The sequence below is a fragment of the Mus musculus genome, chromosome 7 (genome assembly GCF_000001635.26).
Source record: "Mus musculus strain C57BL/6J chromosome 7, GRCm38.p6 C57BL/6J".
Classification (NCBI taxonomy): Eukaryota; Metazoa; Chordata; class Mammalia; order Rodentia; family Muridae; genus Mus; species Mus musculus.
This window is the reverse complement of record NC_000073.6, coordinates 51,950,182-51,969,685: the sequence shown is the minus strand read 5'-3', so window position 1 is coordinate 51,969,685 and position 19,504 is coordinate 51,950,182. Positions and strand designations below refer to the sequence as shown.

At 40.6% G+C, this 19,504-nt stretch overlaps 1 protein-coding gene across 25 annotated transcripts in view; it reads right to left on the bottom strand.

The window, feature by feature from the left end:
- The window catches only part of Gas2 (growth arrest specific 2), a 133,215-nt gene that overhangs the window by 25,320 nt on the left and 88,391 nt on the right, over window positions 1–19,504 (bottom strand). For 24 of the 25 annotated variants that reach the window (XM_006540625.4, XM_006540624.4, XM_006540620.4 and 21 more), the window contains one exon: window positions 16,385–16,492. In XM_006540625.4, coding sequence (XP_006540688.1) covers window positions 16,385–16,492 — 108 coding nt within the window. Of the gene's footprint in view, window positions 1–1,881; window positions 2,029–16,384; window positions 16,493–19,504 lie in introns of all 25 variants that reach the window. The other variant, XM_017321982.2, reaches the window with a different exon arrangement.

Genomic DNA, 19,504 nt, shown 5'->3' with positions numbered 1-19,504 from the left:
ATCTGGAACCACTGCTTCTGGGCATGTGTGTAATGAACTCATGCTGAGAAATTTGTAAATGTCTGGAGAATACTCCAGAGAGGATTTTTGGCACAAGGTACAGTTTTAATATAAATGCCACAGGCTCACTGTGGGGCTTAGAGGGGGCAGAGCAGCACATTTTTTATAGCCCTATTATGCTAAGCAAAAAGCATGCTAAATCACCAGGCAAACTGGGACTGTGGGATATGGGCAGCATCTGGAGAATTAGAACTTGGAGTAAGAAATGTCTGAAAACTTGTTGATAAGGAACACCACTCTGTGCTTCTTGTTAACTTATTTGACCTTATTTGATACTACCCAGAGATTAAAAAAAAAAGTAACTACCGTTAAAAGGCATAAAGATATCGTTCTCTGGAATTTTTTTTTTAGTTTCTGTGAGTAGTCAGCAAATCTATTTTGTATAAAATTCTCACCAAAGCAACTCCTTATTTACAAGTAGAAATCACAATGTACTGGAACCAGCCAGTTACAGCAACTGAGCAGATGGATGCAGGAGTGGCCAATGCCAGGATGCTATATTTCAGCTATTGTTGAAGGCGCAAAGATGGCCTCAGTGGTTCACGTTAGATAACTTCCCTGGCCTCCATGTTCCCACATTAAAGAATTCCCATATTTAAGGGGAAGGCTGAACTTATGGGGCTCTGATGCCTATTATATTTTGTGTATGTATACATGGGCAGGGGCATGAAAAGATAAGAGGACAAGCAGTTGGTTCCTTTGTTGCACTTGGTCTGGGAGGTTGAACTCAGGTTGTCAGCTGAAACTCAGGTCATTATTCTTGGCAGCAAGCATGTATACCTGCTGAGCCATCTTGCTGGCCCCTATAAATGGAACTTTGATCACTAGAAGGACTTTGGTAAGTGGCCACAGTTTAAATGCACACATTCCCCAGCCCAATATGGTTGGCTAACATTTCTCCTACCTTCACACTTATGGTTTCTTCTCTGCAATGTAACCAGACTGATGGACAATGTCATCTATTCATGATTTTTTTTATTCTATAAGCTTCTCTAAAATCTCCGTATGATTTCAAGAGAAAGTCAATGTTCTTATGGCAGAGCAAGCCCTTTGTGACCCCCATCCCCATCCCATGTGCGTCTACCTGGCTCTTATAACCCTTCCACACGGCTTCTCACCACCCTTCCTCCTCTGTGCTCTGTGCTCATGACTGCCCTTCAACAGTCTTGATAGTGTCTGATTGTATCTTTATTTTCCTTATTCCATCTTCTCTGATCCTGATGGTGTTTCTCTACATGACCTCTCCAACTCTTATGGGAATGTTTTTTTCTGTCCTCTGATAGCCATCTGCTTTTTTCTTGAGCATCTTTCTAGGCTTTATCTTTTTTCTAATGGCCTTTCTTGATTCATGATAAAAGCTCTTCTGGGACACCCACCAAAAATCTAACCTCAAGAAATGCATCACATAAAAGATTAATGAAGATACAGCTCAAGTTTAACTTTGGGATGTGATGCTGATGTCTCCCCCAAGGAAACATTGGTTCCTAAAGTCAATGTGCCAAATACCATCATAAGCACTGCCCCAGGTACTGCAAATGTGGGTCTCTAAGATAAATATTAAGATATTCTCCTATGGAATCATTCCCTTACAATACTTCTTGTATTAAATATCTTATAATAAAATAAGAATATATATTGTTATGTAAGTCATTCATTTAAAAAAAGTCAGAGCAATGCAAAGATAAACCACAGCAGTGACTAATTAGCCATCAGAGAATGCAGCAGAGATCTGAAGAATCACATGAGGCACAGAAAACGGACCATTAATGTGCTTGGCAAAACATGTCTGGGCAGAAAACCACAGAGACCAGGCCAACTCACACTGTATCAGCTCAGTGGGCGGTTGCTCCTCGAGCCTTATACAGATGTGCTGAGTTCAGGGTGTCCAAACAGAAGGGATAATGCTGAGCCAGGGCACGGGATGCAAGCAGCACATGGGTGGAGTGAGTTCAATCTGTGGCAAGGAACCTAACATGAAGCACAGAAAACAGGAAAGTGGCCAGAGATATAAGGGAGGCACAGCAACTCTTACACAGAAGCCAAAAAAGCTTAAGCATCAAGCAACTCCAGAACATGGTGCAGATGCCCACACAGGACACGCTGTGGCCTTCAGCTTCCAGGAAGACGGGGAGTCAGGTGGCTGGTTCTGTGCAGACTTCTGCACAATTAATTTTATCCCTGGGCTCAAAGGTATGGTACACCTTCTTATTCATGTTTACTGCCCACTGTATAGTAAGGTCATGGCATCATTCTCTGTAGCTTCACATTTAAACTAGAGGGAAAGCTGACCCAAAAGGGACCTCATTGAGTGAAGGAAGACCTTGGAGTGTTACAGGCCTACAAGAGAGTCAACTTCTGAATCTCGACCCCCACATACTTTGGGCATTGCCTAGTCTCTAGAAAAGAAGGGGAAACAGACCTGCTTGCGATTTTGGCAACGTCCATGAAAAGAGCAGCAGGCTCACCATCTGTATCTGTGTTTAGACAGGACAATACACAAGGAATCCAGATGGGAACCCACTCCTGAAACTCGTCAGGGGAGTCCTGTTCCATCATCTTCTCCAGGACAAATGCAGGCAGAGGAGCAAGAACAAAGCAGACCCTGCACATTGCATTGGGCCCCCCAAGAGGATCCAAGATCTCCATAAAGAGCCAACATGCCACCTATATTATAAACATTCCATGCACAAACCTGTTTCTAAGATCACATTCCTTGAAAGGTTTTCTTTAAAAGGACTCCCTAAAATAGGAAACATCCTAAGGTTTCCATATCACATTCTCATTTCTTTAGTTCAATATGCATACTATTTAAAAAGATATACATACTCACACATACACTTATACACACATGCACACATATATACACATAGTTTACATGTGTGCACACAACCATATATACATAGATATAGACACCTACGCATATACCCATGCTTGTGCACAGACAGTAACAAATGCATGCACACATATGCACAGGTACTCCCATTAGAACATATGCACACAAACACACACACATACCCAGGCATGAGTACATGTACCCACACATGTGCACCTACATGTGCAATATATACACATGGACATCCACACATACAACCATGTATAGGCACACATATGCACTCACACACATATACACATATGCACATACACATGCATACACACACACATATATACACACAGGAATATGTGCTGGATGAAATGATGCATTTAACTGTTCTCTCTAAATATGTATTCTCATACAGTAGTTGTGAGATACACCAACTATCTGATACAAAAAAACTAAGAAATTAAAAATGTTTCTCTAAAATATGTATTTCTGTGTAGGAAACAAAGGTCTACTGCTCTTTTTAGATCATATTCTTTTCTTTAAAATATACATAAAGTGATTCAGTTCTTTTCTGCACACTAGCAAACTCGGGACCTCAAACTAGAATGTGTCTCTTCCCTAACCCTGTAAACAACATGCTAGGCAGGCCAGGGCACATGTGAGCTGGGGGAGCGTGCATTAGAACTAGGAATGGTGCTGGAACAGAAATGTTGCAAGTGCCACAGGTTCATACATGTGCTAAACTACAAAAGGTCATTTGTATAAGAGTCCAGTGGAAGCATCCCCAAATAAACGGTAATTCTTATTTCACAAATCTGTTATTTAAATGTTTAACAGGAAAAACTATGACAATATAGCATACAGAAGCAAGTGCCAAGCTAATCCTTCCAAGTGATTTCAATAGTAAGGTCTATAAGGAAAAGTATCTGAGTGTGGAGGTCTTATTAAGAAGACAAAAACATAGCCAATGTACTGCTTTCCACATACCCACAGTATATCTTTAAAATTTTCAACAAATATAGAAAATCAAGGGGAAATAATGTTGTATCTTTTTTGAAATGATACATTACTCTTAACCCTGAATGCCCAACTCCCCTAGTTTGATTGGCGGTCAAGCTCTACAGTGAATGCAAAGGGAAGAGGTGTGCTCTATCATCTAGGCAATTACCTTCAGTGTCTGCTTTGCTTTGGCTGTTGAGACATAGGCACAACTATGAAGACCCTACTGAAACAAGAAGATACAAGGTTCATAAAACACTCGCCGTCTCCACTGCAGATGGCAAACGAATGGACAGCACCTAAAAATACAAACTACTCCTTTGTGACAAGAGAAAAGAAAGCTTTTGGTTAGGTACAGTAAGAAGACTATCTGTTTAAATCCTGCAGTGGAGAGATGTTTTTTATCACACTGGGATCCATAGTGGTTGAGAAGAAAGAGGCTCACACCCTCTGGGAATTACAGTGCTGATTCTTGGTGTTTTGAATGGCAAATGTTAGGATGATCCATTTTCTGAAGTCCTGCTGTCTCCTGTTCAAAAACAAAGGAAGCAAATGAGGGGAGAATGTTCCTGAGGGACACCAGATGTAGATCTCGGTTCTTTGTGGGATACACAACAGCTCAGAGAATTCCTAAAGGAAAAAGTCCTGGGAAGATGTCAAGTGAAGGACCCTGCCATCTTGGTCTGACTTCCCGGTCCCACAAGATCAGCCTCTAGTTCTTTGACAAGGCTCCACACTCGGAAGCTGTGTGTGTAAGCAGTCTTACCTTACGGCCACACCAGTCTGTTGTAATCAAAATGTATTTTAGAACAGTCCAAGATCGTAAGGGCTCCAAGGAGACATCTGTTCTATCTGAAGGGCAATTCAGTAAAGAGTTCAATGGGAGTGGGAGTTGCAGTTCGCAGCCCAGACTTTCTGCATAAGCACGGTGTGGGTGGACAGCTGAGTCAACTCTGGGAAATGAGAGTTTCTCTTTCTATGACTGTGTATGAGTGTGGCTGTAATTCTATTGGTCGGTTATCTGTCAAGGTCATCTTCCTTTTTATCCTTAGACTTTCCATCTTCAGTCTTCCCGTAGTGGAAATAGGTGCCTATATTACTCAGCAGATCCACCAGTGTTAGGCACCAGCCTCTGAAGAGCCTACTCATATCTTTGGGGCTAAGATGTCCTTGAAATTCAGGCTCCTCTGGAGTGCTGGAGTGCTAACTGAAGAATTATTCTGTTTTTATTGTTCTAAGACTCTGAGAAAATATATACAAGAAAATATATGATTCCTGCATGTGAGTAAACAAACATATGTAAGTAGAGCTTTGTGACAGGAGCATGGTTGTCTACAGTACCTCCCTCTGCAAAGCTAAGTCCAGTTTACCCTGAGAGATCTCAGGACAGGAGCAGTGCCATTCATCCTTTGTCCTCTTGGGTGGGGATGCAATGTGTCACTAATAAAACATATGCCCAAAGAAAGTCTACATTTCCCATAGTAATCCAAAACTTCAAAGTACTAAGACTACTAAAAAGGATTCCTTGGCTGGGTAGCAGCCATGACAGACACAGTGCACATGGAGATAAGTTAGTACACTGTTCTGCACAGGCTTTATTGCTGTGCACATGGAGATAACTTAGTACCCTGTTCTATACAGGTTTTATTGCTGGGGTCTGGAACTCTCCAGACTTTCTGCCCACTCAAAACTTTCAAAACAAATTTAAAACCTGCTCTGCCCTTTTTCTACTTTTTAGTGAAGCCTAAGGAAGACTTGATTGTCTCTGCCCTTCATAGTCCATGAGAGTGCATTTTAGGGGAAAAATATGGCTAATGCCAACAGTCAAAGTGAGAGACAAACAATGTTAACCAAAATGGCTGCTGGGATGAGCTGGTTTAAAAAAAAAATCTGAAGAACTTTCTGTGTGGCTGTGTCTCAAAAATAAGTCTACCTTAAATTCACGGTTCAGTTCATGATGTTTATATCACAAACTTTCCTGTGGAAATTCTAGGCTAGAAAATAGCATCTCTGTGGAATTGACAAGGGCTTAGTCAGTGTGCACCTACAGGATCATGAGCCTATGGGAGAAGCTAACTTACAGCAGAGCGTATCACCAAGGGAGCTATGTTCAGGATGGACTCTTTAATGTAGGGGTTGCCATTTAGGGTTTTCTGAGGTGAAAGGGTGAATATTATTTGCAATTTTTTGTTCAACTTTGTAATTTCAGCAATTTTATTTTAAGAGGTTGCTAATTTATCCCATGGGAAACTGAAGGTGAACTGAGATTCTCAGTCTCACTGGGTTCCGACTCTCCCAGGAGATAAACCCGGATGCACATCTGTGAGGGCACATCCAGAGTTTCACTGAGAAGAGAAGCCCACCTGAATGTGTGCAGCAATGTCCAGCTGTGTGAGAAACCACACTGAAGGACTGAATTTTGGACAAAGGAGATACCGGCCTGGCCCCCAGCATTCATGTCTTTGTTCATCCTCTCTAAAGCTTCAGCTACCACACCTCCTTCACCGTGGTGGACTGTGCCCTTAAGCTGCAGGCCAAGCAAACCATTCCTTCCTTAAGTTGCTTTATCCAGTATTCTGTCCCAATGAGAAAAAAAGTACACTGATATCCACTCAAATTTGTATGCCTTGTTCTTCCCAAAGTCTACAGCAGTGGTTCTCAACCTGTGGCTCACTATCCCTTTGGGGGTCGACTGACCTTTTCACAGGGGTCACCTAAGACCAGCTGAAAACCAGATATTTACACTATGCTTCATAACGATGGCAAAATTAGTTACAAAGTAGCACCAAAAAAAGTAATGCTATGGTTGGAGGTCGCCATGACCCGAGGAGCTGTATTAAAGGGCCCCTGCATTTGGAAGGCTGAGAACCACCGAAGAGTTCGTTGATTATTCTTGCCTCTAACACAGGAGCAGGAGACTACTTTGCAATGCAATGTGCAAGCAAATTTTAAGTGGTTTACTACCACGTACTAGTTGCTGGCGAAGTGTGAAGTATTAATTAGTACAATTAGTGCTAAGGACGTTAGTCTGTGCCGCTCCAGTGAGCTGTACAGCAGGGATAGTGGTTTAAAGGAAAACAGCAACTGGATTCAGCACAAGATAATACAGTGTCACCGAGAAGTAGAAAGTAAAACTGTCAAGCATTAGAAGGAAATGTGAGACAAGAACTGAAGTGAGCAAGCCCTATAGACATCTGACTTTTTATCTGTAAAGTCAGCAGCACTAAATGAGCATACTGATATTTATTACTGGTAATACTGTGGCACTGTCCCACACAGCCTGTTGGTGTGTACTAAATACAAAGCTCCAAGATGGCTCAGAGTGAATGCATTTCTTCATGGATCTGTCTGTGTTCTGTTTACGCAGCTGGAACCCACAGGAGGACTACATGGGATTCATTAAAAAAAAAAAAAAAAAGGATATTACCGCTTCTCTCTCCCACCTCGAGGTAGGCAGATCTCATCAATAATTCAAGAAGGCAGAGCACTGTGTCATTTGCTTCAGTCCTCTCCTTTCTCCACAGTTCACATTTAGACCAGCATAACTGACTTAAAACAAAAACTGTTCTTGTTGGGAAGACTGCAAGTAGAAGACAAATACCAACTTGCGATTTCACCTTAAAATGTAATGTTCTTAAGGTAAATGTCCAAAAATTTTAAAGTATTTTCATTTTAAGGAAAACTTCAAAAAGAAAATCTATTACATAGATTTAAAACATGAATTTCAGATACTAATTTTTAGTAATATGATTTAAACTGAATTTACTGCTTACTGGCTAGGCTACCTCAGCAAGGTCACTCTTAGTTGCCAGGGCAATGTATAAACTAATGAGCACACTGGCTTTTGTCAGGAGTGGTAATAGTACAAAATGGGATCATTTTAAAACCAATATCTTTGGTAAGTCCTGTCAAAATAACTTCTGCCACCATGGAAGGGTACTGAAACTACTGAAGGAAGGTGTATAAGTCCTATCACAGTAAGATAGCCACTGCCCCTGCAGAGCGATGCCACACCAGGGAGGGATGCTACCATGGAGGGATGCCACACCCTGGAGGAGGGATGCTACAAGTTCTGCAATCAGATGCTGAAGTCAAAGTACTACATGTATTTTTAGACATTTTTTGGTTATTTTGTCTAAACTGACACTGCACAGGGACAAATGATAAAGAAATATGTTCACAAATGCTCCTTTTTGTTCCCATGGGTCTGAGCATTATAGTCGTGTTTTGGGATCTTGCATACATAAATGGAAATAAGGCCTTAAAAAAGCAAGCATAACCTGTTATTGAGTTTTGAAAACATAATCATCACTCTCACAAGTTTTCAAGTTGTATAGAGGGATATAAACCTAGGTTACTAGAGACCAGATAAAGGCTGCTCCTGTGATGTTCATGCCGAGGGATATGGAGGCTTTAATTTTCCTACTTTTTAAAATTTTCCTCAACAGCCTGTTTTTTTATACAACAGCCCATTTTTCATCACCGGAGTGGTTTGCAGTTTGAGTCTGGCTACTTGTTACTCCCAATAAATCAATATGTGTCAAAACAGCAGCAAGACAGGTAATAGGACTCTCTCATTGGACCGCCAGCTTCAAAGTCCCAGAAGACTCTGCCAGGGTCTGTTACTATGGCAACGGTGCTAGTCACCCCTCTAGCTTATTCAGCTGTAGTGAGTTGATTTTCACCACACAGGCGTAATATTCTGAAGAAACTTTAGGGTAAAGAAAAAAAAATTTAGAGTCAATAACAACATGAGTGATTTTTCTGTTGATCTATGATGATTTAATTCAAAGACAGTTCTCAGAGGATGTCTCCACAAACCCCTCCTCTCCTGACTGCCAGCTAAACTGTCATTGTCGTTTACTCAGGGTTGTCATGCATTCACATTTCTTAAGATGAGAAATGAAGGATGGGGAACCATGAGACTTTGAAGGATGGAAAAGCATGAAGTTTTACCAAAATGCAGACATATGTTATGCAAATGTCTCCAAAGAAAATGGATAGACTTTAAAGTTTTCTGCTACTATCAATGGAAGACTCAACAAGACGATTGAGGCAAGTTATCTTTGACTTCTATTAAGACACTGGAACAGATAATGGTATATCTTAAATTGTACAAAGCTGTAATTCATTTTGGCAATTGAAAGGTACAACGGATTTTGAGTGTGCCATTTGGTGAACATTTTAGTTATAAGAATTGTGACCAATGCAGGCAGGTAATAGGCTGTTTTAAAGTGAGCCCTGTTGTTCATACAGCTCAAACACACTTTGTTCTGAGTATTTTAAGGGAAAATGGATTTATTATCATTGACCTTTAAATGTGTCATAAAATTGGACAGATTTTTTAAAAACATTAATCTAGTTTGAAACAGTCTCACATTTCCTCACCTTCTGATCCTCCTGCCTCCACCTCCCTCCCAGGTACTACAGTTACAGTATGCACCATCTTCCCCCCACTTTATAAACTACTGGCACTTGACAGCCATGGCACTAGAGGGGGTTGGAATGGAATGTGCTCTTCCAGGAGTCTGGACTTGAATTTTATGGACATAACACTTACTTGAAATAGTCTGCACTCTTTTACCCACAGAAAAGATTGAAAACAATTTCCCAGCTCCATGAAAGACAAAAGACGTAAATTTCTTAGACAAAGTATGTAAAGTACTTGGAAAATCCCTAGCACAAATGGAACTAATTAAATTTTGGTTGTCTTTCCTACAGTTTCTCTATTTATTTCCTTGGATATCATTATCAAATAAAACTAAGCACAGATTTAAAACATATTCTTTATTAGTAAGAGCCTTAAAATATATTTGTTTTAACTGGGGTAAACACATTCTAGACAACTTGCTTTTCAATACAATTCTGAGTTTAAAATAATTTAAAATTTTTGTTTCAACACATAGGGTCTTTTCTAGAATGTGTTTCATTAATTCTCCACCCAAAATGACATTCTAGGAAGGGGTGGGGACCAATTCTATGGCTGAATATACTTGCAGAATGTCACCTGAGACATTCTCCCTAGAAGATTAAAGGATGTATACAGAATGCTCCAAGAAAGCCCAGGTAAAGAAATAAGTAGGAGTAAAACATTACTGCAAAAGTCCATCTGCCAGGGCTTATAGCCCAGCCCCACCATGCATCAGCTACTTGCAAAGGTTTGAAAAATGAAGACATGGAGAAGCTTAGAGACAGGACATGGTTTCATTCTGTGCCCAGGTAACATGTCACTAGGTTCCCTTTTACTCACAATCCTCCTGCCTCAATCTCACCAACACTGGGGCTACAGGCATGTGCTACCATCTTCAGATTCTCTAACTTAAAAGTCATGTCTTGTATCTAAGCTTCTCCAACTTTAAAATGGGAATGGCAACAAGATGTTTCCCAACGTGGTAAGGAATTAAAGAAAGATATGTCAAGTGTTCACAAGATACTAACACAGTCAACTATTAATATTTAGAGTCACTCTTTACTATCAATCTCTAAAGATGTCTTGACCATTTTTCCTAATGGCTAGAATACACTTTGAACAGCTCAACCTTACTGTGTTAGGGGAAGGAGTTATGATTAATTAAGAAACCTCTCATGTATATGCTTACATTATCTCAAAGCATAGGATATCTTGCTTCCATATAACATTAGAGAAATGCTGTGGTGAGAGATTATGCCCCACACACGGATAGCTTGTAACCACTTCATACACCAGCACACCTTGTTCCTACCAACTATTATCTTGGTGTATCTCCATGTTGCTAAGTTTTATAGGGATGGGACACCAGGTAGGCAAACATTAGAGATCGAAGAGATTGTAGCTATATCTCACTGGTAGGGTCTACAGAGACAAAACATAGTACTCAGAGAGAGAGAACTAATGTTTGGAAATTTCCTAGGATTAACCACCAACACAGTAAGATTTCAAAACAGAGAGGATTTCTGTTGACAATAGATTTGGAACAAGCTAGGAAACACACTGCTGGGTATGACTGTGAGGGCATTCCCACAGTGGTAAGAGCCAGCTGGAATGTAGACAGTGCTGTCCGCATAATCAAAGGTCCCAGCCCATGCCACTGCTGCCACAATGGGCCACATACCCTTAGAGTCATAAACATAATTAATTCTTCCGTTGCATTGCTTTCTGCTAGGCATCAGCAATGTAAACAACCAGAAAACAACATACCAGAGAAAAATATGTAAGAAGTTTGAAACAAGCCATAGAATCCTTCCTGGCCTAAGTAATAGCAACAGAAATGCAATACAGTTGCTTACCCTTATCTAGAAGAGGGAAACTCGGGGGGAAAAAACATTAAAATGAATAATCAGATAGTTAAATAACAACCTTCAAGGAACCTTTAATTATTTCTAAATTTATAGTTGAATCATTTGACTGAATTCTCTTAGGTCATATTTTAATCATCTTCATCATAAAATATAAAGAAAAAATTTCATGTCCATAATTATTTGTTCTTAGCAATTAAAATCTGCTTTCAATTATTACTGTTCTATTTGCATTGTAGTCACATGTTGTTTCTACATAAACTATTTCATATGACTGAAAAGTTTATTTCTTACTTGTGTATACAACCATTCCCCTAGATATAGTTGTCTTTAAAATTGTCATTTCTGGAGGCTAGAGAGATGGCTCAACAATTAAGAGCAGTGCTACTCTTCCAGAGGACTCAGGTTCAATTTCCAGTGCCTATATGGTTGTTTAACATGAATCTTAGAGGCTTTGTTTCACTCTGGGAAGGTGAAAGAAGCTGCATTCTACCATTATACCTGGTTTCCATATGTTAATGTGGCTCCACCTGGGGACACATTCCAACTCTCAGGAAGACTGCATCCTGTCACCTGATTGGGAATTCTCATACAGATTAGTGGTGCAGATGAGTTTTCAATATGGGAGGCCCCAGTGGACAGCAGGTGAAGGAAGGAAAAAAAGAACAAGAAGGAATGCAGGCAGCAGCCAGGAGCCTTCAGTTTGCATTTCAGTGAAGCATTGTCTGGTTGACTGGAAATATTAACATCTCTGTTGCTGCAGAAATTGTTAAAGAGATTTTTTTTGTCCTGACCCCCTAATTCTGAAATAAATGAGACATTTATGTTGGATGACAGTAGGTTTCTACCTTCAGAATAGATGCCAAGCTATTTTTAACGGAAAACAACAAAAACCAAAAATTTGTTTCTGAAAATACCATGTGTGTATGGAATGTTTGTGTACATAAGCACACATGTTCTAGTATATGACCACAGTGCACAGATGGCAGAGAGAAGACACAGAGGTTACAGAAAAGCCACACTGGTCTATCCTTGCCTTCTGCCTTCTTCAGCACAGATTTTCTTTTGTATATTGCTGCTGCCTAAGCAGGCTAGGTAGCCTGCAAGCATCTAGGAATTCTTGCCTCCACCAGCTGAGGTTATAGACAAGTGGTACCAAGTGCAGTTCTAGCAGGGTTCAGATGAACCGAGCTCACCATGCCTGTGTGGTAACCAGCACCCCAGTACTACTCACCAAATCAGCCTCATGGTTTTGTTCATGAAAGACACAGGGGAAAATCTTGTTTTGTGAAATTATTGTAGATCAGTTAGAGATCATATTTTTTAATTTGGGAGATGATTACTAAGATATAGACTAAAATCAGAGTCAAAAAATCACAGAGATTTGTTCCCTGTATCACATTATATTTGGTTAGAGACTAACTCATTGTCTCTAGATGCACACACATATGAACATATGTCTACGTAGCATGTATTTAAATCTGTCTTAATTGTATGCTCTCTTCTAGAAACTCACAGATAATATTTACCTTAGCAGAGAGCCTCTATGAGATACCTTCCTGGGTCTTTTTCTGAATGCCACATTCTTAGTTACCTTTTAAACAATTAGTTTGACATTATTGTTTTTGTTTCAATGTACAAAGAGAAAATATGCTCATGTAATATCTACATGACAGTACCAGTGAACTCTTACTGAACCGGACATCAAGGCTTATTTGTCTTGTATATAGGACTCTCTGAGGGCTAATTCTATCTAAGCCTGTGTTTTTATCACTGTGCTTGCTATCTTTAAGATTGAAGTCCAATGTTTTAAATTACCTGAAATAATTCTGCATAGCTCTTTGAAGTCAACAGGCTCATTAAGTCCTTGGGGAAGCAAGGCATCTCTTACAATGGGTGGATAACTGAGGATGAGTCCTGAGATAACGTGTTTCACTGTCTGTATACTATATATAACAGTATTCAAGAATGTATCCAAGAAGACAAAGCTGTATTCCATAGCTTTAGGAGGCATGATACATTTAATTTTAAGTTTAAAATTTAAAATATATTGATATAAAAGAATGCAATTAAGCCATTGGGAGTGGCCACCCACCTTCTATGTACACGGATTCCACTATCACCACTTGCTCTTTAATCCAAGTATTCAGAAACCTATAATTAAAGTATTACGTCCCATAATCAATCCAAATTCAACACCACTAAATTTCTGAGTGATCCTTACTATTTCCACACACACACACACACAGTTATAACACAAGGAGAATCCACTACAAAGGGCCCAGCCAGCCGAAGATCTAAAGCATCAGTCAAAGCACATGTGTATCAGCGGGCTATATTTAGTCTACTTGTCCAACACAGGGAGAAAATGGAGAAATGACAATATGGGTGTAGGTGGGGTGCCTCAAATTTCAATTAGTTAGTCTCCTTGAAGACATTGCCTCAGATTCCTATCACTCTATCAGGGTGGACACAGACTCACAGAACAAATATGTCTTTAAAAGCCTCTCTGTGCAGTGGGTAGCAGTTACTGCAGAGACAATTGGTCAATGTGCAGGCAGTTAGTACCTGTGCAGTGCTATGGTTACACAGTAAGTCTCTAGATCACAATTCCTGACGCCAAAGCACAGGAAGCATCACGGAAGGGGGTGGAGAGATTGTAAGATAGAGAAGGCTGCTATGAACAGTGTCTGTTGGCTACTGCTGGGCCACTGCACGCCACTCATGGATTCAGAACCTGCACTCCCTTACTTGCACAAGATCAAGCCAGTTAATGAGCCAGCCTGCACGGGGGAGGGGGAGGGGCTGAGGAGCTTTCGGTAGCTGATGGACACTCAGAGGGAGGAGACTCAGCCGCTTTTAGGTGAGTGGCTCCTGGTAAGCAGATCATGCTTCCCTGACAGCCGCACACTTGTGTCTGGCAGGCACCATAACCCTGACTCCCTGAGGGCCCCACACTTGTGTCTGGCAGGCACCATAACCCTGACTCCCTGAGGGCCCCACACTTGTGTCTGGCAGGCACCATAACCCTGACTCACTGGGTTGATAGGAACGATATGTGAAATCCAGAGCGAGACTGTAGCAGGGTAGTTCAAATGAGAGGAGGGTGTATATAATGTATACATGAAGTTCTCAAGAATAAAAAAAATTATTAAAAATATCCATGAACCTGTATTCATGACACTTGGCTGACACTTGGCTTTGTCAACAAATTTGTTTCATAGTTTATGCAATGCTACACAATTTCCTTCAATTTGTACTTTCTTAACAAATCACATGCAACATTTTATAAAAGACAAGAACCACATAAGTGCAAGACTGGTGGCTACGTCTTACTAAAAACTGTTGCGGGCATGTTTTAACAGCCTTATTGCCAGGCAGTGAGCAACTGCCTTGTGGTTTATGATTTTACAGGCTTGCCTGAGTGTGCCACAGTAAGGGAAAACACTGTCACCTGGGAACATGATGATTTCACTCATAATAAAAGCCTCAATTCTTCTATAAAATGGAATAAAATTAGCAGAGAGGAAACAGTTCCTTAAAAGAAAAAAGGACCATCAAAAACTAGCACACGTAATAACTACTATACACTCTTCTGCTGGCCATAAAATAGGATATCGAAGTCTTTGACAATTGAACAGACATGAAAATCAGACACAATTAAGTATGCATACTGCATTCTTTTGCCTGTAGATCCTAGGTGACATCTGAGGAAACAGCATCCAGGTTATTAACATCTCTATCACAAAAATAAAAGCCTGTTTCATAAGGCCCTTTGTTTTGACTGTAGGCTCTGGGGTCTCACATTCTAATGGAAGCTGACTCTCAACTGAGCAATTAGCCTGGTAAAATGTTAATGCATCCACAGAGACTCTAAACCACCGTTATTTAATATAGTGATGTGAAAGCGGGCTGCTGAGCTTTAAATGTGTGTTTTCCTTGCAACAAAGATGAAGGCAACAATAGCAATCTGGGTGCCTGGACCCAGGGTGATTCACAAACCTTTAATGCTGGCCAGCTTTTTATATCGTAAAGCTGTCATTCTAAACCAGAAAAGCCATTATTACTTGGATTTGTTTATATCAAGTAAGCATTACCTTGAAATTAGGGGAAAAAATCTAAAATGATTGATAAGGTTTAAGATCGAATTAAGATAACTATTTCTTTCTCCCTGTTGCAGATTCTTAAGGAGGCCTGTTGCATTACTGTTCCCACTGTAAGTTAACAAGAGTAAAGTTGCACACTGACTAGCTTCCTCAGTTGAGACTCAGCCTCCTTTAGAATATGAGACCCCAGAGCCTACAGTCAGCACTCTAAGGAGTGTTTGCTGTCCCTGACTCCTACTCTATGCATTCCTTAAGATGCTTCAGTTCTACAATGCAACCAAGATATTTTTAACATGTTCAGATGAGAGGTGAATAGAGCATACTTTCCTTAGGAAGAGGCCAAGAAGACAGAAGAAAAAGCGCTCCTCTGAATCAAAGCTTTCTTGGGGTATATATGTAGTTATATTTTTATTTTTTAAGAATTTTTGGCCTTAGCAAATATCACAGCTTGTTCTGAGAGACCTAACCCTTTTGACTGTTAGCAAAGCCAGATTCTGAGTAAACAGCTTTAAGTTCAACCTTACAGAATCCCTTTTCAGCCCCTGAGGACTCTGATGATTTAAGTTGGGGCAGTCTCTCTCTTTCAACTTATTAAAACTTGGGGCGAACAGCTTATGTCACTGTTAAGCCAGAATGCTGTAGAGAAGTCATTTTGTGGGGTTTCGGTTGCTCTATCTCCAGTTCCCTAGAGAGCTTTCAATCTGATCACATTGGTCCCTAATCCAGACCTATGGAAAACCCATGCTGAACTAATGTGAAAGCCTGCCGAGAAGGAACTAATGTGAAAACCCGCCGAGAAGTACGAGGATGATGATTTCCTTCGTCACTATGATATATGGAAGGTCCTGGAAGGGCACGTTTTCATTCCATTCTACCGAAATGAAAGGAATACAGGAAACATAAACGGCAGCCCTCTCCCATGGGAGTGATACTGCTCCACGTATAAAGATATGATCTGCTCACCCAGCCTGCAGTAGCACGTTATCATGCCTACTGCTCTGCACAGGTGTAGTGACACCAGAGGGTGTTCCTGAATAGTCATATGTCATACTTCCCTTGACTTCTGCTCTGATTCAGGTTCACACACATGCTCATGTAGACGAGCAGGGGGAAAGGACTTTACCCTGATGAAGAGGATCTTCTCTCCCACTCGGTATCGACCTTGAGAGAGCCGCTCCACACAGAACTTGGTTGGGCACTTGCAGGGAGGATCTTCAGAGATTCTTTTTACCTGAAATAGAGGCACACAGTCATGGTCCCCAATAAAGTTGCATGCGACTTTCCTCCAAGAGCTCAATCGTGGCTGAACTGTTAATCATTTAGATCTGTGCTATATCAGAAGTGATGTGAGCATAGGAACTTTGGCCGAAATGTGGAGAGCAGGGTGTGGGAGCATCTTCTGAGTGTCTGAGCAAGCAGCTGATGATGACACTGATGCGAAGGGAAAATGAGGTCAGTTGGCATGGTAACAGACCTGAGCTGGAGATCCAGAAGTACAGTATGTGTGGGGTCCATAGAGCAAAGATATTAAGAGCTAAAATAAAGCATGCATAGGCGAACCGCACTGAAAGCTAGGGCAAATGCACATGACAGAAGAGTCCTTTAATACAACCCGCTATACCAATCTAGTTAATTTTGAAATAAATGAAGAACAAATTAATTTTTTGAAACTTTTTCTTGTTTGAAACCCTAAGGTTTTCTCCTGAGATTTCACCAACATAGTACTCAGATTCATTCACAGTTTACCTCATCTTAGGTAGCACATGTAGTATTAGCTGGCATGTAAAACATGACTCTGATTCATGTTCTTCTGGAGTTCTCATGAACAGTCATGAATACTGTCCGTCATAAGAACAACTCTAGGAAATTCATTTGTTTTCACAATCCATGAAACTTCTAGAATGTTTTAAATGAGAAAGTTCTTTGAGACAATCCAGAGTAACCCAAATATCTCATATATTCAATATTAATACATATTATTTGAATTAATCTGCTGTTAGCAGCTACCATTTAATACAGATAAGGTTAATTCAACAAATGTGAAAGGGTGGCACTTAGAGTTGGCCATCAAGAAATCCAGCCAGTGTTATGTATTTATTCATGTACTGTGTGTTTACATGTGTGTCAGTGTATACATACACATATGGGCTGGAGCACACACATGTGCATGTGTGTGTATATATGTATGTGTGTAGGAGACCACTAGGTGATCTCTTCTCTCTCTCTCTCTACCTTATTCCTTGAGATTGAGTCTCTCACTGAACCTGGAGCTATGCTAGTGACCAGCAGGCCTCAGTGAAGCAAGCAGAAGTAACATTATTTTGAAAGTGAAAGAACTAACTTCACAACTCTCATGTCCATCCCTGTCTTTCCAATACTAAATTTTACCCTGACACAGTCCTTAGATTCTGGTTCATTACTGTGATGGCAGCCTAATTAATCAATATTGATCAACCTTAGCATCATGTAGGTGGATTCAGTTCCTTAACAGCTCAGATATTTTATCTTATCTTAAACCCAAGACATAAAGCATATCACCCAAATGGAACAATAAGGAGTTTAACAGACACACTCTGGGCACACACATAGTCATACTAACCAGGGTATGGATCCTCCAGGACACACAGGGACATCACTGGATCAGAGAAACCTAGATCTAGATAGCCTTAGTGGCGACTTTCACTGAGCAGTAAGGGAACATCTATCATTCCATTAGTAATTAGGCCATGGATTTGAAATCTGAGTTGTTGCCATCTTGTTATGGTAAGGCTGAGGCAAGTGTCATGCATGATGGGAAGCAGTGATGTAATCTCTTACAAAACATGAGCTAGCCACGAGCTCATAGGGCATGGAATTTGCCCACTCACTGTTTGGTTTTTCTGTTCATACTTCTTCCTACAGATGTTTGTAAGAGTCACAGATACACAGAGCATCCTTACTTACCATGACTGTAAGAGTGGTGAGGAGAAGAGAAGATAGCATAAAGGAACTAGAAGACAGAGATGAGGTCTTTGTCACCTAGGAGCCCAGAGAACAACAAAGCTCACAGACCAAGGCATCACAACTTACTGAGCAAACTCTACTGAGAAAGGAAAACCCTGGGACTGTGTGGGAAACAAAGCCAAACTTGCAGGATCCTCAGGGAAAAAACACAGAACCTGTCTGCATCAAATAAGCAAGAGAAGCATTTTCTCAAGTAGCCTGCCCTTTCTTCATGTCTTCCTCACTACACTAATACACTTGCTCATCCCTGTCTTCTAGTTCCTTTATGCTATCTTCTCTTCTCCTCACCACTCTTACAGTCATGGTAAGTAAGGATGCTCTGTGTATCTGTGACTCTTACAAACATCTGTAGGAAGACGTATGAACAGAAAAACCAAACAGTGAGTGGGCAATTTTTTTTTTTTAATCAAGGTATTTTTTTTCATTTGTGTCAAGGACAGAAGCAAAAATGGAAGAGAACAGGCCAGTCTAGGGACAGTGGAAACACAGAGTTAACCGTGAATGATGACAGTCCTGCTTCTTACATTACTATGAGGTAATTCTGTCTGCCAGGTGCTCTGCTCTTGGCTGGGAACTGAGCCGGTTTGGGGCTGAAATGAGATTTCAAGAGGGGCCTGGTTACTCAGAATTATATTACCTCTCATCCCCAACTGAGGAAGTTGATGAAGAGAAGGGAGACAGTGAGAGCTATTTCTTAGAGCAGCATCTAACACCCTGTGAGAGCAAACTCAACACAACGGGATGAAAAGAGGAGCAGGAGCACTCAGGCTGACCTTGCTGCCTATCATGGCAGAATCGCTCCACCAGGACATACGGAAGAAAGCAATCTGAATGGACACCACTGTGTTTCCTCTGAGAGATCTTGATTAAGGAAGGGGGGCTTTATTGTCCACATAAAAGGTCACCTATTTCCCTTCGGTTCCCCTAAGAATCAGACAAGAAAATGTGAGCAAACAAAGGTTGCTATAGTCCTGGCTCTTTCTGAAGTCGTCTGCTGGAATACGATCATTTGGCATGGCTTCCCTTTCTTTCTCAGTCTTCTCAGCTTCTGTTTCCTTTGCCTCCTCTTTTCACTCTTACATACCCTCATCTTTCTTTCCTTTTTGGAGAAGCATACAATAAATGTGTACAAAATAACCCAGTGCTAACTATACACAAAACTTAGAGAATCACCCCTTTTTCTTAAATTCTTCTTCTTGTTGTTTTTTGTTTGTTTGTTTTTTAGTACATTTACTGGGTT